Genomic DNA, 21042 nt, shown 5'->3' with positions numbered 1-21042 from the left:
CCTGAAGCATAAAGTTTTCCTCCAGGCACACAGATGGCCAGCTGAGCACAGAGCTGCACTTGCTCCCACCAACACCAAAGAAAGCAGATTACAGCCAGCCAGGACCTTGGTGCATGATGCTTTTCTGAGAACTTTACAGTGAAAACATCATGAGTGGAGGTTAGAGATAGATACTGACAGAGCTTAGCTTGAACAGCAACTGCAACAAAGAAAAAAAAAATCCGTTAGGATCCATATAGAATCACTGAGGTTTAAAAAGAACCCCAAGACTGAGTCCAAGCCAGCACTGCCAAGTCCACACTAAAACATGTCTCTAGGTGCTACATCCATACATCTTTAAAATACCTGCAGAGATTGCAACTCCTCCACTGCCTTGAGCAGCCTGTTGCAATACAGGACAACCCTTCCACTGAAGAAATTTTTCCTAGTATCCAATCTAAACCTCCACTGGCAAACTTGTGGCCCCTTCCTCTTGTCCCATCACTTACTCTGGAGAACAGACCAACACCCCCCTGGCTACAGCCTCATTTCAAGTAGTTGTAGAGAGCAATAAGGTGTCCCCTCAGCCTCCTTTTCTCCAGGCTAAACAACTCCCAGAAGATATCTTCTGGCACAAGTACAAAACATGACTACACCAAATCAATAGCATTACCACCTTTAATATGGTTCATTGTAATCTCCAAGAACCACAAGCAATTCACTATCCCAGAACAAGTTTAGGGGAAGTTTCCAGGAAGGCAGGCACAGATACACAGGTAATTAACTAATGCTGCTTCATTTCTGACAAGAGGAAAACAAGAAATATCTAAGCCTCAAAAAAGAAACTTCACTGCAGCTGTAGAGAAACAGTTAATGAGCCCAAATTTGTGAGGTAACTGTATTTACTGCTTTCTGCTGCCTTGGATACCTTGTAACCTAAACAGGAACTTTACCCCTTTTGGAACTCCAGTATTTTTTTCTTTTTCTTCCACAGCCCTCGGCAGGAACACTTCTTCAGGGTAAGTGCCCACAAGAAAGTATCCCAGCTGAGAGAGCACAGGCAGCAGCCCTTACTCTCCAATGAAATCCATCAGTTTGCATGTCCAGCCTCTCAGGGTCTCAGTCTGAAGAGCACTGCAGGTCTGACAGCCCTGCTCTTTAAAGGTAAACACTGTAGCATGCTCACAGTAAAGAGACTCCAGGGGACCTACAGAGATGCTGCTTCACAGGCTCAGGAACAACTTCCAGAGGAATCCACAAAACGTTGTTCCCCACTCAACAATGGGATTGCAATTTTGCTTTCTACAATAGAAGAATCCTAATATAGGACTAATATCCAGGATGTGAGCAATTACTGAACACAGTATTCAGTGATTAGCAGACCAAGACTGAATTAGCTAAATTTGACTACAGCTGTAAATACTTGCTACCTTTGAAAATTTATACTCCAAATATCAGGAAAACTGGAACAAAATTACAAAGCCACACAAAATTAGCGGGTTGTTTCTAAAATCTTGGCATCAGTTATATGCAGAACACAAAACAATGTTAAATTCCTTCACTGTCCTATGAACCAGCCCATTTGATTTATGTCTCATGGAAAGTGAATACTGACACGATTATTATATTATTTTTCCAACCAAAATCTCTGTTTGATAACAGCCACTTGTTTTCAAACACAAGCCTCTCATATCAGCACTACAAAGTACTTACTTGAGACAAAGAACCATTAGCCTGCATCATGAAACATTTCTAATATGCATTATCAAACAGTAGCATGACTAACACTTCATTGCATGGAATTCAGTTCTACCTAAACTTGGTTTAGCAGGAAAAAGCCACTGGCCAAATGTCACAATTCCACAATATGTGGAACTACACAAATAGACTGATTAACCTGTTTAACATTCTTCTCACCTGCACTAGCAAACAAAATAACACCTTGCTTGTAGATCTCATAAGGAGGCAAGATCAAAGCAGAGGTATCTGCTAACTGGCACAGCAACAAGGACAAAAAGACAAGCAAATTATCATCCAAAGAATATTATTATCCACAAATTTATATGGCTTTATCCTGCAAAGTTGGAAGTAGTACTTATTTAGAAGTAGACTTTGGTAGTCTGAGACAGTGTCCTCTACCAACAAAAACAGTATTAATTGGAACAGAAAATGCCAGCAAGTTATTTAACTTGTATTAACCATTTAACTTGTATTACCCATATTTAACTTGTATTAGCCAGAAAGTAAATCAATGAATGAATGAAAACCACAGCTTCAAAAGCAAACTGATACCATCAAGTTAAAACAAACAAGCAAACAAAAACAAAAACAAAAACAAAAAAAAAAAAAAAAAAAAAAAAAAAAAAAAAAAAAAACCACCAAACCTGCAATCAATAGAAAATAAAAATATCTTCAAGGCAAAACTGCCATTTCAAAAGTCACAAGCAGCAACAGACACAATCAATGCCAGAGAGCTGCTCATTTCCACATACATTCCTCCTCCGGCGTTTCTGCTGCTAATTGTTACTATTTGGGGAGTTGTGCCGCAAGTGTAGAAGTTGCCAGAGGTGCCCCATCTGCGCCCTACACCGCCAGCATTCCTGAGAGTGAAAGGAAAAGCGGAAAGGGAAATAAAAAAAACCCCACCCCAACATCATAGAAAGACAGCTCCTACTACTGGCTGAGAGAAATCCCCGCCCACCTCGCTCTGGCACCTGCCAGCCCACGGCTGCCCCCATCCCATCCCATCCCACTCCATGTCCCATGTCCCCTGCCCGCAGACTCCCCCGGGGCAGCACAGCCGCTGCTGGCTGCAGCTGCGGCTCCGCGTCGCTGCCGCTCCCCCTCACAGGGCTCATCATTCTCTTTAGAGCCATTTCCTCACCAGAGCTGGGAGACCTTAGTTATGACAAAAGACTGAAGGATTCCTCACTGTTTCTTGTTCTGCACGACATGTAAAAATCAACCTGGGGACGAGGACAATCACTGAATCATTAACAACGAGACCAAAGTTTAAACACCCTTAAAGTGTAACTTTACACCACAACACTGTGGGGGAAAAGGCTGCAGTAACTGGTATTGTTTCCTTCTCCAACTTTCATGTTTATTTTACTTATTAGCAAGTGTTACAAACATTTTTGCACTTATAATTTTCTGTTATACATGCTGTCCTCCTTATTTTATTCCATCAAGTCTATTGGCAATGCAGACTTGCATCACTCCTCTTTTGTTTCCCTTTTCCATCTCTTGTTCAGAACATTATCCAGCTTTAATTCTGAAGTGAGCCAAGAATGAAACAAAGGAACACAGTGGTCTAGAGCCAGAGCAGGCATGAGGAGTTCTGGAGCTTTACCCTATTGCTTAGTGAATATGCAACTTAGAACACTGCACATGCTTTGAGGCAAATTTCTTTATTAAATTACAACTGCATAAAACTGTCCTAACATACCAAATGGGACAAAAGAGTCTTAATCCTGCTCCTAGTCCTATCCTTCAGAAGTGTCCATGTATTTTTATGAAGCTAAAGAAGCTGTATTAGGTTATAAGCAAACTAAGACTTTCTACCCTAAAGCAGTTTTCATTCAACTCTCCCATCACAATCTCACAAAGGTGGAGATTTACACCTTTCAGAAAAATATAGTTCTGCAATGTAACAATGTTAAACTTCAGTGGAATGTCCTTACAAACACGTTCAGATTCAAATCCCACAAGGTTCTGCAAGCCAGACTTGTACCTGGGAGCTGTCTCTTTCCATTCCCAGCTCGCCCTCCCTGAAGCAACATGACATTTCTGCCTTGTGGACTGTGACTTTCTGCACTCCCACTTTACTTTTCGGCTCTTCAAATACCAGAGTTCTTCGAGTACCTCACTCTTTAATCAAAAAAAAGAGCTTCTGATGAATTCTTCTCTTGACGATGCAAAATGCTCTGAATACACTTTCCAATTCTGAGCACTAAATCCTTCCTTCATACACAATTTTCCACTTATTATTGGGATTGAAGAAAAATTCCAAGCAGAGATTTAGCATTTGTCTTTTAAGAAACCCCTCTGCAATAATTTAATGATAGAATTAATTTCTGTTTGCATTAGCACATCCTTAGGGCTGAAATTCACACAGACTGACAAATCTACACATACACTTTAATTTTATGTAGCTTACAGAAAGAGATAAATTGGGAAATTCTGCAAAATAAAACAATTTTATTCCATTCCCATAAACACCCACAATCAGAACATATTCCGCAAGCGTGAAAGACATGAGTTTGAAACTCAGTTGAAGTTATGCAGCTCACAGTTTATTCAAAAACGTATAAACAAACAAAACAACAAAAAAAACAACAAAAAAATCACAAAATACAACGTTTCTGAGCACTTGTCATATTGAGATCACATTACTGAATCTATATTATCAAACTGTGGTACCACTTAACTAATGGTAGGTTAAAATGTTGCAGTAAGTATAAAAAATATATAAGTATAAAAAATATGCAGAAACTCTACCTGGCATTAAATTACCCAGTAGTTACAAATGTGCTGTAAAAGGAAGTCCATATATTACACTTATTTGTTTCAAGCACTTTTCATACTCATTGTTCAGTTTCACTGATTCCTGTACAGCACGTTTTAGATCTTCTACCTCTTCAAAAAAATCCTAGAAAAACCCAAAAATATTCACCTTAAACTTTTTTTCAAAGACATTCTCAGTAAGAGCTAGTCAGCAGCTCAATCATTCCCGAGTTCAAAGACACTTTCTATATTTTTTACCAGAGTATGGCTGAGTTATGCAAAAACAGCTATGGCAAGATACAGCAACCAACTACAACCTTAAGTAATAATTTAATGATTTCTGCCCTGAACACCCAAGCAGAGTTCAAGTTCTGTTAGAGACTGGAATACAAACTAATAATAGGATGGATTATTTTTTAAAAAGAAAAAATATGGATTTACCAGACAGCTACAAAATGACATTCCAGTATGCCAAGGGAATAATGTCACATCCTGATCCTTTGTAAGTGAAATCAGAAATGGTTGGGAAATATATGGACAGAAGAGTATAATCACCCAAGACTTTTTTTCACCAGTCCTCGAATGTTCTAGCTACCAAAATAACAGTGTATCTACATCTAACCATCTATATTTGACATTCTCCTCTCTATTCTTCCACAATTTTTAAATGAACAGCTACAATATATAAGCTATAATATACAGTGACTTAAAAGTACCTTAAAAAGGGACCAGTGATAAAAAAGCCACAACCACAGCTTCATGTATCTCTCTCTTGCAAGATGAAGCTCTCAGCCACACATTGTCCCTGATTCCCAAACACAGGGATCTAGAACTCACCCTGGCTTAATGTCCTGCAAGTTAAATATCCAATGAACTATCACCCTCTTTTACTGTTACCCCTGCAATTAACACCATAATGTTATTTAGTTTGGGAGAAAGGACCGCAAGGTAAGAAAAGAGATTATTTAAAAAAAAAAACAAAAACTTGAGGAACAAGCAAAAATCAGTTAAACAATTTCTTGCTGAAAATTAAACCTTATGTCAGTAAATTAAACTGAGTCTTCTATAGTTAGGTAAGATTTCATCATCTTGTTACATAACTTTAAAAATTACCAAATGTTCACATTTTCACTTTTTACACCTATAGATACAACAAAAAATTCAAAAGCCTCTGCCCTCCCTAAACCTGGAGTTCTGTCAGAGGCATAACTTTGACATGTTTAAGTTCAAGAGAAAATAGTCTTTCTTAGCTGAGCAGCCCTTTAGGACCTGGATGTTTCAAGGAGTCATTCATTCCCATGTCTCTCAGAATGCTATACACCATTTTTTAATGTATTTTACTTGATAACAACAGATGCTCACCCTAAAGAAGTTTCAGCTCAGGCAAAAAAGTTTTTCAAAAATCACCTACTGTTAAGCTTGTCTTAAAATAAATTACCTTGTCTAATCCAGCTAATTCATTTTTTAGTGCTTTCTTTTCTGCAGACAATTTTCCATTTTCTTTCTTCAGCTTTTTAATCTCCTTCAACAATAGCTCTATATTCAAATGAAAAAATGTAGAGTTCAACCATTACAGTCAACCTCCCCCTCATATGAATCATATTACAGCTAAAGAGCTGCCTACCTCTTGTGATATTATAGTTCAGCTTCTTAAACAACCTTTTTCATACAGTAATTTATTCTTAAGAATTGGCCCAGCATATTCCCAGGTACTATGAAAGATATCAGGATCTGCCAGTTGGATAATCTGAATCTGCCAGATTCTTAGAATGTGGGATTATTTTATTTTACAATCCACAAAACACACATCACACGCCTTGATTACCTTTTTCAGGCTTATGAGAGGGACACTTCAGCCCTTGCTGATAGCACATTTCCTGAAAATTACACCTACATTATATGATCTCATCCATCTCTTTTCTATGCTTTGAAGTGGAAGAAGATCACATCTTAAGTTCTGGATTTACTTATGTGAGGAAGAAAGCACTGAAATCAGCACTGTCCAGGTTTGTCCAATGTTTTAAGGCTAAAAACAGGTTATTCTGTGTCTCAGTGTCTGAAAACCAAAGCCAGGTGCAGTAAACACCACTACGAAGAGATCTGCACAGATACATCTCACTAGAATAAATACCAGCACTAAATACAGCCACAAACTCCCACCCCTGATTATAACAATGGAACAGTTTCAGAAAAAGACAAAACAACAAACATTTTAAACAAAGGCAAGGCAGAATCCTAAATTACAAAAAACCATTTTTATGTGACAGGTTTTCAAAAATGAAGAAAACATTTTAGATACTGCTGGTTGAAGAAGAAATGGCCTGGAGTGGCCTCTAGATCAGAAATAAAACGCATTCTCTCTGCTGGGGGTACTGGAAGGAGCATCACCAGAATTAACTGTACCATTACCTAAGTATCTACTGCAACAGGATTCCTCCTTTGCAGACATGTCCCTGTGAGAAGTTACTCCTCCCTCTGGGGTTTGACTTCGTTTTCCAGAAATGGCACCAGTTTTCCAAGAAACCTTTTTACATTCCAGTTGCTCAATTCTTTGCCTCTGCTCTTGAAGATTATGCTCTAGCTCATTAATTTTAATCTGTCAAGACAATGTTTTTAAAAATGCATAGAAAAAACACAGTTCAACTGCATACAGCTGGGAACATATCCCAGATGCAAACCTGGAGCTTTCAATTGCAGATTTAAAAACTACATTCACCCAAAAGGTCTGAAAGAAAAAAAGAATCAAAGCACATATGAGGAAATCAGACTGGTCAGCTGCAATGCTCAATCCATGCCTGAAGAGGCAATATTCTCTTGAAGCTTCTAGAACTGCTCCTGGCCACACAACCCCACCTTCACTCCAGTTGTGACACCAGACTCTTTGCACAGCCACAGACCTTGCTACCACAAAGAAGACTCTTTGTCTTCATTTGGTTTGCCTTCTACTGAATTTCTGAGAAAAATCAGCTCATGACACATGCAGAAAAATACCAGGGCTGGTGCAAAAGAGGCATATACACTTGGAAGGAGGGGTAGGTGCACGAGTAAATAAAAAAGCAAGGAAAGGGGAGACAGCTTTCTGCTACAGATACATGATTGACAGAGTTCACTTTTAAAGGGAACTACAGGCTACCCTCCATTATCCCTGTCATGGGAAACTAAGTATAAAAAGAAAAGCATGGTCTCATTTGACAAATGTAAGAATTACTTTTCAGTCTCCCTAAAAGCTTATGTTTGGTTGTTAGATACCAGTTCCTACAAATTTTACTTACAGTGAGATTTTTAATTGCTTCACTTTGCTCCTTGTTTGTTTTGGTTTCTTTAACATAACGTTTCTGTAGCTCATTATACATCTGAAGGAGACTAAAACAGAAGAAATGCATAAATTGCTGTAAAACATGAAAGACAATAAAATGTGGCATCATTTATGGTAAAAGTATTAGAGATGCCCCACAGAGACCACCTGGGCTGTAGCTGTGCTGCAGAGACTCGTAACAGAAATATTCAGGATGGCAGTGAATGAAATGTGGCTGTCAACACAGAAAGCACCAGAAAAACAACAAAGCAAGTTAAAAGAATGGTCTGTATGGATGGCAAAGAATCCTTTTTACTCAGCCAGACTGAGGACCCCATTGTTTTTGTCCAGCACACATGGTCACACTCTGATTAAACCTCAGTGCAAATCACTCCTTGAGAGAAGAGAGCAGCAGCAGGAACCTGCAGTGACTTTGCAGCGTGTCACATACATCATTCCTCTCCCCATTAGCACAACAGGAATAGCAAAAGGACACTCCTAGAGGATTTTTAGAAGTTTGTCCAGCACCAACCAAGAACCCACGATGAGGACACATGAGGCAGTTCCCAGCTCTCTGTGTTGCACAAAACACCTCATTGCTTCCAAGTGTGTGGGTGTGAGGATATGAGTGAATGAAATCTATGTGAAAATGAGTGGGTAAAATAAATGTCAAATAAAATGATTAGGGCTGTTAGCTTTCCCTCTGATATTATTTTCCATCAAGTTCTGCTGTACTAATTTCCTACCATGTTTCACAGCATTCAGCCAACATACACAGGGCCCACAATTTAACTGATGGACATGAGCAGATATTTTTCCTATTTTTTTAGGAATTACAATAAGAGCTGCCATTCATAACAAGCCATGACTGCATACCACAAGCAGGATGAGCAATAGTGTAGCACAGCACAGCTTTGTGAAAGAACACACAAACAGATGCTAGAAACAAAAAGCTAGGCCAGGTTATCTACGTGCAATCTAACACAAGGCAGGTACAGCACTCAATTCAAAGACTAACTTGGACTTCCTCTGCATGAGCACCTAACTAGGATCTCATTTCAAGCTCAGAGCCAGTCACCCAGCCTTCCTACATAGTTACATAGCTTGCAAAGAGACTCCAGCACACTGCAAAGATATTAGAAAAAAAAAAAAAAAAAAAAAAAAAAAGAGTCTTCTAGAGCCACCTAAAGGAAACATCAAAAACAGGGCATTTGGCCAAAGAGCAACAGAGATTTGTGTAAGATCCACATTTATGTAAGTGGACAAAAAGCAACCTTTGAAGGGATGAGCAACCTAAAATTCTACAATTATACAATCAAGTCATAGAGGGATGGAGCAATATTTTACGTAGCTTGACTAGTTGTTAAAATGTTTCAGTATATTTTTTCTTAAAGACAAAATTGTAGCTTTTGCTTCAGAAAAGCAGTTACAAGAGTTTACTTCTATCACTTATTGGCAAACTATAGTAAGTAGTGGCTCAACTCTAAAATTATTACACTGAAAAGTAGAACTGCTTCTCTAGCTTGTTTTGAAAACAGTACCAGCCCATAAATTTTATATGCACATAACACTGAGCAATATAAAATGAGCTGAGAAAGGTTCTACAAAATAGAAGATGAAACCACAAAATTAGAGGTTAAAAATCTACAAAAAAGACCATATGTGTGCACAGACCCATGAAGGAGGTTCCTAGCTCACTGAATTTTCCTCAATGAACTACTTGAGAAAGAAAACCATTTTTTCTTTGCTCAGTGCTATTTTCAAGTTTAATCCAAGATTTTGTAGTTATTTTTAAAATGTGAATGATTTCCCATTGTTTCAAAGGCTGAAAGCCACTTGCATAACAGCTTAAAAAAAATCAACTGACTTAGCCATGAGCATTTTCTACACTACAGAGAATAATTCTGTGAAGAAGCAGCTTCCAAGAACTCACCTGACACTGTCACTCTCTAGAACCAGATCCTTGCTGTCTCCACCCTTATGCCATAAATGGGTTTCTGTTTGAACCTGAACACTTAATTGAAACAAACACAAGAGCTTCATAAAAACATATTTCACAGGTTTAAATGGATTAAACAAAGCAACTGAAAAAGACCAAGTTACTTTGCAGTCTGGTTTTATAGTAGAGGTTTCCAGGCAGGATCATAAATACACCAAAACTTACACCTTGGAAGATTTTTGTGAGCCAGTATCTAAATCCTGGCAGGACACTCTCCAAACCACAAGCCCTGCAGGTTTTCAGGTCCTTAGGTTCTAAATCTTTTAGACAGAATTGGTGCCACTCAACTTATCTGTATCTCACTACTTTTTGGTGGAAAAATAGTGTAAAAGCCTTTGCAGTTTGACAGAGAGAGCAAATTGGCTAAGCAGGAGTACCAGTTTTTAACATTAAAACGGTTTCCTTCACTACAATAAATTTTGTACAAATGCCCCAGATGTCCTTTGTTCCCTTACAGGCCTCCAGCATTTTCCACCCCACCATCCTGTTCACAGATGGCTCCTTAAAAGATACAGACCAGATAATGCCTAGCTCATCTTAAGGACATGAAAATAAAAGCCCTGAAATGCTGCACTTCCTTTGAGGCAAAAGAGAAACGTTTGACAATTCTTACTCTCTGCTTGTGCCACAGACACGCATTATCTGCTGCAGATACAGCTGCTCTTGGATCTGACCCAGATTATTTTCTAGCTCCTTATTTTTTATGTGTAGTTTTTTCACCTTCTTGACTAATTGCTCATTTTCATCAGTGAGCTGAAAAGAAAGAGAATTGAAAAATGAAAAATCAAGGAACACTTTCAAATCAAATATTATTTAAGCTGATTAAAATTAAAATCAAATTAAAATCCTCTCCCAAAAACTTTACTATGTTTTTCCTAAACCACAGAAGCATCTGAAAGGAAAATGGCAGGAAAAACAACTGGCTTCCAATTTTATGAACATTTGACTACAATAAAGCTTCTTTAACAGGTATCTATTAAAGGTGTCTAATATAATTTCAGAATTCATTAAGGAATGTAGGGAACTGGTTTTGCATGTAAAATTAATCACAGAGTGACAAAACATTCAAGTTACACTCCTAAACTATAAACATCAGCTCTGCAACTAAGATGGTGCTTCTTTTTGATTTAACCTCACCAGAGACAAAAAGACAAGCCACGCTGGCTGAACTTCTTGCACGCAGTCATATATATATATATATATATATATATATATAATATAAAATATGTATTGTATATTATAGTAATATGAGGCAATATATAGCTCTATATATATTGCATATTCAATATATAAAGCTATACATAAGGCAATATATTATATATATGTTACTAATTAAATACTATATATTTACAGTTATATATCGAACATATACAACTATATAGTGCATGCATACGTATATAAGTGTGTGCATGTGTGGACATGTGTATATATTTGTACCTACATATAAAAAGCTAATTTTTATGTATATGGAAATATATATATTGATAGATAGATATGTATTGAGATATATATTGATATATATATATTGAGATAGATAGACAGATGAGATAGATAGATAGATAGATAGATAGACTTTTTTTTTTTTTTTTTTTTTTTTTTTTTTTTTTTTTTTTTTTTTTTTTTTTTTTTTAACTATACTGCCTTATCCTACAGAGTACTGAGTACACCCGAAGCCCCGGGCCAGCACCCAGCCCCGGTAGCGCTCCCAGCCTGAGCTCGGCGCCGAAGGCAAACCCGGCCCAGCCGAGCCTGCCGAGCCTCCCGCGCCTTCCCGGGCCGGGGCTCCCGGGGCCGGGGCCGCACTCACTTGGAGGCACCTGTGCACGACGGGCAGCGCCATAGCGAGCAGCGGGGCAGCGGGCGGGACTAGCCGGGACGGGCCCCAGGATAGGCCGGGACAGGCCGGAGGGGGCCAGGACACACCAGGGCAGGCCCCGGGATAGGCCGGGAGGGGCCCCGGGATAGGCCCCGGGATAGGCCGCGAGCAGGGACGTCAGAGCCGAGCGACGGTGACGTATTCCGGGTGCGCCGCCGCCGTCCCGGGGCCCAGGAATGGAGCTTCTCCCTGCCCGAGGCCGCCCTGAGGGCTCCGCCAGCGCAGCCGGCGGGAAAACACTCCAGTCCCTTTTTAAATTGCCATTAGTGTTGTACACAGGTTCAGGTGGGGGGTGTGATTCTCCAGGAGTTGGACTCGATGATCCTGCCGGGTCCCTTCCATCGCAGCCTGTTCTGTGATTCCGTGACAAACAGGCACCGGCCGAGGGGAGGATTGAGAACTCTGCCGGCCGCAGGTTGCACGGATACACCAACACGCGCCCAGTGAGGGATCTGTGCAAAAGCAGGTTCTGCATCTCCCCATCACAACAGGAACGGGCTGTCCCGGTGACACCCCCCGGCTGGGGACGGCAGCGGGCCTGGTCATGCCCTGGGGAGCAGGGGCTGTATCCTTGGAGCTGGTGGTGCTTGCTATTGCTGCTGCTACTTGCTGGGCTTCGCTTTTTGTGTATAAATATCTAAAGGGAGAGTGCCAAGAGGATGGAGCCAGGTTCTTCTCAGTCGTGCGAAGCAATAGGACAAAGGGCACAAACTGACCTGCAGGAAGTTCCACCTGGATATGAGGAAGAACTTCTTTACTGTGGGATGACCACAGACTGGAACAAGTTACCCAGAGAGATGTGGAGTCTCCCTCACAGGAGATATTTGAGAACCACCTGGACACAGTCCTGTGCCATATGCTCTGGGATGGCCCTGGTTGAGCAGGGAGGTTGGAGCAGATGACCCACTGTGGTACCTCCCAACCTGACCCAGTCTGTGTTTCTGTGATTTGGGTTTTTATTTTTCCGGTATTTGTGGCAGACCAGGCTGCAGGGCACACAGGCAGGACAGAAGTGTTCCACCTTCAGGACTGGACCTTACAGACACCATACCAACAGCAGGCACTCACCAGCCTCAGGAAGACCAGCTGTCACAGCAAGACTGATCCAAAGCAGTGATTATTGCCTGCTGGTCTTCCAAGCCTTTGTTAATGGCAGTTTAAAACCTTTCCTGTTCCTCTCTTATTCACTAGGTCTCAAATCTAAGTCTTGTTCTCTGCATCTTCTGTCTTTGTACAAAATCTTGCCTCACTCATTTCTTAAAGCACATCACATTTCCTTTTTTCTTTTCTTTTTTTTTTTTTTGTATGAAATGTTGCCAGATGCCACCTGCCCCTCCATCTTGCCCATGTAGCCCACCTGATTTCAGTGCCTGGCAATTTTGCACAGAAACAATTACAAAATTATAGAAAATTATAGAATGCTAAGGGTTGAAAGGGTCCTTTGAACATCATCTAGTCCCAAACCTGCTGCCCTGTGCAGGGACACCTCCCAGCAGACCAGGTTGCTCAGAGCTCCTTGAACACTGGCCAGGGTTGAAGCATCCACAATCTCCCTAGATAATGTGTTCCAGTGCCTCACCACCCTCACAAAGAAGAACTTCTTCCTAATATCCAGCCTAAATTTCCCCTTTCAGTTGGTACCCGTTATTCCGAGGAATATCTTATCACTACTGTTCCTGGCAAAGAGTCCCTCTCTGGCTTCCCTGTAGGCCCCTGGATGCTGGCAGGTTGCTGTGAGGTCTGAACAGCCCCAGCTTTCTCAGCCTGTCGTGCCTGGGAAGAGGGTGTGGACATGACAGGAGCTCATCACTGCCTCCTTGTGAGTCGACAGTTCACCAAAATCATGGCAGGAGACAGGTGAGGATGGGCTGTGAGCAGGAACTGGAACTGTAATCAGATTAAGGGAAGCGTCACACACCTCTGGCTCCAGGGCACAACCTGGCATCTCCCCTCCTTCACTCTCAACCATTCACCCATCCGGTCAACTTCTTGAACTTCACACAATGAAAGGTGAAAGCCTTGTCTGTATTCAGCTCAGCCTTGACTGTGCTGAGCTGAATGGACACAAGATCCCAGCTCTGAGGCTGCCAGCAACCTGAGAGTCTGCGTGAGGGAAGGACTTGCCCATGATGTTACCTGCTGCCAGGAATCCTGCCTGTGAAGACTTCTGTATTGGTTCCATAGGAGCAGCCACCCAACACTGCTAATTGCTGGAGCCTCTGACAGATCACTTTGACTCCAAATTGCCTGGCATCAAAACTGCTACTTTAATCACCAACTAACATGGAATGAATTAGCAATGGACAGTTCATGCTGTGGAAACCACGAGATCACTTCTTGGTAAAAGGACAGCTGGATGTAACTAACTGCAGTAGCAGCAAGGAAAAAAAGTAAACTTGGAAAAAGTAAACCAGCCAGCAATGCAATGGTGGTGTAGGGAAAGGGAAATCCCATTTTCAGTAGCAATACCCTGAGATGTAGTTACTCAGTTTTATTCTGGTTTCTCCAAAACAAACAAAACAGGTGAGGTCCTGAGGAGTCTGTAAAACAGGAATAAAACATACTGAAGGAAATACAGCATATCAGGAGGTGTTGAAATCAGAATCATTCTGACTTTGTCTTTGGTTAGTGTAAAGGGCAGTAGTAATTGTTTCCTGTGTCTTCCAGAGGAAAATGAGCACAAATAGTTACTGTCTAACAGAGTAGACAGCTCTCATCCCTTCAACTAGATGAGGGAAAAATTCTTGACATCAAAGAGAAAAATACATACTTTAATAAACAGAGAATGATCAGGCATGACTTTGAATACACCTATTATGCACAGCACAGTGACATAGAGTAAGTAGACAAAAAGTCCCTTCCAGGCCACCATTTCAATGAATCTAAGTTATTGATTTAGAAGAAAACACACTCTGATATAACAGAGATTCCAATATTTTGCAAAACTTCGTAAAATTACTTCAGAAATATTTTTTCCAGTGATAAAGAGAAGCTGAATTGTAAGAGTGCAGTGGACAGAGATCAGCACAGTGGACTCCAGCATATCCTGCACACCAATATCTCACTGTAGACAGTACAAGTAGGAAAACAGTTGTTTCCTCAGTGCTGGGAATGTCAGTAGTCAAAATCACTTTATACCATACAAGACAAGACTACTTGAATATCAAGGAATAATACAAATATCAAGGAATAATAGTACAAAGTATGTACAAGGCTCAACAGGACTTAACAATCCTACAGTACCCAGGTGTTTGCTTTTGGAGTTTTGGGTTGTTCAGGTTTTTTTTTTAAATACTGTGGGTGTAGAAGTAAAACAAAAAGCCTAGATGGATGAATTCAGGGATTCTGCAGAAACCAGAGCAGGCATAGAAAAGGCAGCGCTAGGCACCACTCAGAGAACAACTTATATCAGAAATAGCAGAGAAAACAAGCCCATGATGAGTCTTGGGACACTTGAAAGACTGAGGGAGCTGGGACTATTCAGCTTCAAGAAGAGATGACTGACAGGGGACTCCATCAATGTGTATGAATATTTAAAGCAGGGGTGTCCAGGATATTCTCAATGGTGCCAAGCAATAGGACAAGAAGCCATGGCAGAAACCGATGCACAGGAAGTTCCACCTGGATATGAGGAAGAATTTTACTGTGTGGGTGACTGTGCACTGGAACAGATTGCCCAGAGAGGTTATGGTATCTCCCTCTCTGGAGATATTCACAAACCATCTGGACACAATCCTCTGCTGTGTGCTCTGGGATGGCCCTGGTTGAGCAGGGAGGTTGGACCAGATGACCCACTGTGATTCTCATGTGTGAAACCTGCAGACCAGCTTCCCCAGCTCTTCTAGCAACACAACAACCAGTTCTGGGCACACTGCTGCTCTCCTGCTTACCCAGGAGATGACAGTGCAGCTAAGCACAGTTTTTAAGACCCAAGTGTTTTCAAGAAAACTCAGAAACTGTTTGTTACCAGTAGAACACAAAAAAGTTGGGAAATAGACCAACAGAGCTAAAAGGGAAACAAGAATTCCTGGTTTCTGACCTAGAAAGCAAGCCATGCAGCCTCCTTCCTTCTCACTTCTCCATGCCTGGCAGGGGAATTGAAGACAGATGGAGGAAGCAGACAATAGACAGGTTTCCCAACTATGCAGCTAGACCTGTAAGGAGTTTTTGTAAGATGCAGATTTTGTCAAGCAAACATTGATCCACCCAAATGACACAAAAAAAACACCCTACTTGTATCTTGAAACTCTTGGGAAGAGCTACAGCTGAAGTCTTGTTGGTTTAATCATGCACATTATGATCAAACATCTTCAAAATTGCCATTTAGTTTGAGAGGCTCCACTTCAAAATGGACATCCATTCTTCCAAATTAAAGGTACTCCATCAATTTGTAAAATTGGCCCAAGGCTGGTGCATAGCACTGGACATCAGAATATGAAAATCAAAAAGCTAATGTTAGCCTATATGTGTACAAAAAACCCCATTGTTTATACAAATGATGAAAGACTGATGTGTACTTGATTAGGAAACGTTAATTTTCTAGAGATCCTAACAATACATTATTTTTTAAAAACTCAGTGACAGTGAATGTATGAAATGCTACTAAGATGTTTTCCACTGTAAACAGTGACAACAGAATTATTTCCCTACATTATTATTGTAGGGAACAACAACTCCTTTGTTGAACACAATCTTTTCTCATTGCACTTTTGTTTTAATGTCATTTGGTATGAACAAAGACACATTTCATGCTGGGTCACACAAATGAAAATGTCATTGATTCCAGTGGTGCTGAGCCTCCTGCTGCCAAACAGCAACAATGTGACCCGTTTTGCTCTTTTTCAGCTCCATGTACTCCAAAATCATTGATCTGTCAGAAAATATATAAGCATGGGATTACCTGATGCAACCCTACAATAACTCCCAAGTGTAGCCTTTTTTATACATGGATTAAAGGTCAATATGTGTCCTTTCAACCCCCAGAGAGAGCTACCATCCTCATCTCATTTTCCAGGAATTAAATTTTTCCTACGACCATCTACATGCCTTTGTAAATCATGTACAAATTTCAACCTGCCCCAAATTAATCTCTTTTATTCCATCCACCCACTGTGTCAGCAGTGACTTCTTCCTGAGTCCCTTTCAGGCTGGAAGATGGCAAAACTTCTGTGATTTTTCTGCCTGGTATGCTCTGTGGCCAACTGGGGCTGGCAGTCTCACAGACAAATGCCAGTTGAAAAGCCATGGAACAACCTTGAACAAAATGGCCAACATGGGAAAAAGGCCCTTTGCCCATCTTGTTTAGATCTTTGGTCACAGAGTAATAATCCTGTTTGTGTTCAGGAACCTTCCCTGAAACAGGGAGAAGCAGTCTGGTTTTCTCAAGCCCCAGCACAACCACTTTGGCTAAAAGCAGAAGTTGAGTTCAGTTCATGAACATTTCTTGCATATCAAGAGGAAAAGCACCAAGACATGACTGGATTAAAGGTGACCATTTAACTAGAAACAATAAAATACTTTCTCATAATAAATAAGAAAGTCAATTTAATCTTAAAGGCTGACAAAACCAGAGGCAATATTTATTAAACCAAATTAGGCTACAGGCACCCCTGTCACAGCAGCACACTGACAGAAGTTCTGTATCCCCTTCAGTAACAGAAACATCAGGTTAAAACACTAGGTTGTTTTCAGTGGATAATGTTCAGTGTTTTCAGTGGATTAAAAAACAATACTGGCATGCATGTGGCAGTCTGCTGCTTCTCCTTTCAAGGCCAGGGAAAAATACCGTTTTATTTTACACCCACAGACGTGGTCTAGGGAAAAGAGTAACAGCTTGGGAACTGTATTACCTTGTCACAGAACCCCTTACAGAGAAGAAAAACATCTCTCACTGTAGAATCAAAGGCACTCACACCTCAGGAAAGTTCTTGCAGCCATACCTCCTGGAAGGGAAAATTTCCCAAGATGACAGAGCGAGTCTGAAAACTCCAAAACAAACTGAATGATGCCATTTTACCAGTAGAGCTATCTGTTGGACCTTGAAGTGAAAAAAGTTTCCTTGTTATAACCAACCTTCAAGGTAGATCTAAAGGGAGAACCTTGCACTGCATGTTTAAGACAGTTTGTTAGTTTGTGGCAGGAGGGAAAATGTGGACTGTGTCTAGGCAGTGATCCCTGAGCCTTCTAGACACAGAGATGAAAGATGGTCAGAGTATGGCTCTGCATGACAGAAAGGAAGCACAGGAAATATCTCATACACCACTCAGAACAGTGCATTAATCAAGCATGCCATAAATGACTCATTAGCAAGCATTATAAAACACAGTGCCAGTCTTAGGAATTCCTTATTGTCTCTGATGGAGCAGAAGTGAGATCAGCACAGCTCTTCAGGGGAGTCCAGCAAGAGTGAGCATCTTCTTACTAACTAAGGAGATCTAACTTCCCTTCTTGTAGGCAAAAGGAAAATCTAGGCCAAACAGCCTCTTTTATCAGGTATAAAATCTCTCATTGCAACATTAGGATTACATTAAACTACAACATTGTAGCAGTTTACACAAACAAAAAGCTGCTCATCTGGGTTACCTCTTAAAGGCAGGCTCAAACTACATGCTTCGTGAGATTCCTGATAAAAGCTATGGGGAAAAGGGCTAGAGATGGTAAACAACAATTTTATATGACTAATCCAATATAATCCTATGCTGGGTAAAAAAGCCATCTGCATGGATTCCCACTGAAGCTCACTTTAATAACAGCACAGCAAGCCTCTGGCTGTCACACCAAGGAAACGCTCTTTTGCACTCAGGCTAATAATTACAAAAGATTCCTTCCTTTTTATTTTTTTTCCACCTCTCTTTTTATTAAAGCTTATACATTTGTCCTCCCATTTTATTCCCTGTTAGGAGATCATCCGTCACACCCATGAAGTGACAAAGATCCATCAAACCCATGAAATGACAAAGATCCACACTGGAGGGCATCTGAGGATTCCACGTCGACGGCCAGGTAGCTACAGCGAGGTCACCCTCTCTCTGCAAAACTACAACCTATTTCATTGCATCACTGCAACCTGCAATTACTGTCGGAGTAGAGAATGGCAAGCTGTCTGCTGAGGCAGATTTAAACCAATTCCAGCTGCAGCAGCTTCCCCACGGAGTGACGCTGGGTTTTGCTCCGGGCAGACGGCGGTGGGGACCCGTGTGTCCCTTGGAGCAGCCGTGCGATGGACACTGCACAGCAGATCGGGACAGCAAGGGAAGGAAACTGCCACCCCCAGCTGAGCCATACCTAAGGCAATTAGGGCTTCACACCCCAGCAGAGGAGGAAAGCCATGACTAGGCTCCCTTTTCTCCTCTGAGGTCAGAGAGAACAGGTTTTCCCCTCCACTGAGCATTCATTGTCTCAAGGAAGGAAGTCTGACACCCACACAAATCTGGCTGCAGCTCAGGAGGACTGAGGCAGACAAAGCACCCAAGAAACACTTGTATTTCAGGTTCATCAGGATGGGCCTATTCCAAGTGGACGAGATTAAACACGTGGCGTTTGTGTAGGTTACGAAAGGCATGTGAGAGGAACTGGCTAGCCTGTGGGGTTATGAAAGATCAGAGGTTATGAAAGACCTTGGCAGTTATGAAAGATGAGCCAAGAGTCTGATCCAGCAAGGCAGAGAGCAGTCTCAACCAGCTCAGAGGTGAATGGATATTTAAAATCAGCCAGCAGCTCACATGAGGAAGCTCACACTGCCTGGGCAGGTCTAGGCTAAGGAAGGTTTGAAAAAAAACTTCAGAAAAGTTATAAATAAGCAGTTATCATGGACTGGGAGAATGATAAAGAGAAATATTACCATTTAAAGGCCTTACAGGCAGCTGTATTTTTTTGCAGTTTTTTGGAAGGTCTTAAAATACTAGCTGCAGCCACTGATTTTCTAAGAAGTATTCTTTGCTGGCCTTCTAATTCTGTTTTAAATCTACCTGCACAAGCCATATAGCTGCAGCAAATCTTAAAAAAAAAAGAGGGCTCATTCAGATATTCTAGCCTCCCAAGTTCAGCCTCTGGTGACTCTATTGCCACTCCTCTACCACCAGAATGAAGAGAAGGTTGGGGAAATTCTACTGTCCAAATGCTTATTTTCCAGACATCACTTAGAAAGAGGACATACTCCTGCTAAGAAAAATATTGAGGAGAGCACTTCCCCCTCTTTGCAACAGTACTTCTCTGTGATGTTATGTGTAACTTTCTGTAGATACCTTCAGTGGGGATACTTGTGCATCCTGCCTACTGCATCCACACTGCCCACTTTCAAAACATGCCTTAAACAGCCATCTAAATGCCCCTGTAGCAGCCTAATAAGAACAAATCTTCAGGCATTGAGGCAGACCCAAGGCATAGGGGAGGAAACCATCTGAACTGCATCAGAATAGGATCTAACCTGTTTCAGCAATGGGTATAAACTTTTATTGTTGGTAAATTCAGTTACTAAAACTTTGTAGTTCAAGGAAAAATACAGAAAACACTTCTATCATGGTCTGAGATGCTTCCTACAATGCAAAGCCATGATTAACTGTACATCTTTTTCACCAAAGTTAAAGCTGTCTATACTACATCTCAGTAGCCCACAAATCTCACCAGGAAATACATTTACCCATCTGGCCCTGCACAAAAGCTCTCTAGAGAAGGTCCTGAGGATGCCTCATGCTATGGCAGCAATAAAAAGCACAAATTTCCAAAACCTAGAGGAAACTCAGATTAGGGAAGAATCCAGAGCAATTCCATTCTATACTAGTCCAAAATATACTGCATGTTTATAGGGTTACAGGAAACTAATCTAACAGAAGAACAAGGCAGACATGCATTTGGAGGAAACAACTGACTTAAAACAACCCTTCAGCTGAAAGATTGACAAACATTTGGTGAGGATTTATTCAACAAAATCTCGTCACTTCATACTTCAACCAAACTTTTGCACTTTGTGCAGTAGTTAATTCACCTTCTTAGAGTTTGTTACCATTTTTTTTCTGGTTCAAAATGGGGACTAAAAAATATTTCACTAACAGCCTTGCTCTCTTTGTAGCATCCACTGCCAGGGTGCAGATTAGAAATTTAAAGAATGAAGTTGAATTCTTGTGCTACAATCCACAAAGTTCAGTCCCTTGCTTTAGAAGGAAAAGGTCCAAGTGTTTAATTTTTAAAAGTGTCTAATATTTTTGTGAACTGCCTGTGGCAAGAGTGTCCCTGTCATCCCAACGTCATCTGTGTCCTACAAGATAAACAAGAAAATAGATCTGCATTTAGGGTCTGTTACATTAAGGAGAATACCCAAGTCAATTTAATTTAGCTTAGTCTCTAGGAAATTAATTAATTTTGTACTCAGAGATAGTAAGTGATGGTTTT

The 21042-nt window shown here is 40.9% G+C and overlaps 2 protein-coding genes across 7 annotated transcripts in view; both read right to left on the bottom strand.

The window, feature by feature from the left end:
* Positions 1-21042, bottom strand: part of MPPE1 (metallophosphoesterase 1) — a 32059-nt gene that overhangs the window by 9958 nt on the left and 1059 nt on the right. Inside the window, exons 1-4 of one of the 5 annotated variants that reach the window (XM_083871192.1) lie at positions 2864-2974; positions 2364-2579; positions 1897-1972; positions 2-199 (exon numbers count right to left, since the gene is read on the bottom strand). The exons of 1 other annotated variant lie outside the window; for it this stretch is intronic. The gene's annotated coding sequence lies outside the window, so the exon portion shown is untranslated. Of the gene's footprint in view, position 1; positions 200-1896; positions 1973-2363; positions 2580-2863; positions 2975-21042 lie in introns of those variants that run through there. 3 more of the 5 variants (XM_083871190.1, XM_083871191.1, XM_083871193.1) reach the window with 3 other exon arrangements.
* LOC310915057 (uncharacterized protein) lies at positions 4253-14004 on the bottom strand. 2 transcript variants are annotated; one of them, XM_083871632.1, is made up of 7 exons: positions 11587-14004; positions 10393-10532; positions 9714-9794; positions 7758-7848; positions 6895-7081; positions 5924-6021; positions 4253-4630 (listed from the first exon to the last, which is right to left on the bottom strand). In XM_083871632.1, the coding sequence occupies exons 1-7, from the start codon at positions 11617-11619 to the stop codon at positions 4502-4504; spliced, it is 759 nt and encodes a 252-aa protein (XP_083727758.1). In that variant the 5' UTR covers positions 11620-14004; the 3' UTR covers positions 4253-4501. The 2 variants fall into 2 exon arrangements, with proteins under 2 accessions (XP_083727758.1, XP_083727759.1); XM_083871633.1 differs by lacking the exons at positions 4253-4630; positions 6895-7081; positions 9714-9794; positions 10393-10532 and having other exon boundaries at positions 5923-6021.

The sequence above is a fragment of the Zosterops lateralis genome, assembly GCF_965231275.1.
Source record: "Zosterops lateralis genome assembly, chromosome: 1".
NCBI lineage: Eukaryota > Metazoa > Chordata > Aves > Passeriformes > Zosteropidae > Zosterops > Zosterops lateralis.
Note: the sequence above shows the minus strand (reverse complement) of the source record. Positions and strands in the feature narration are given on the sequence as shown.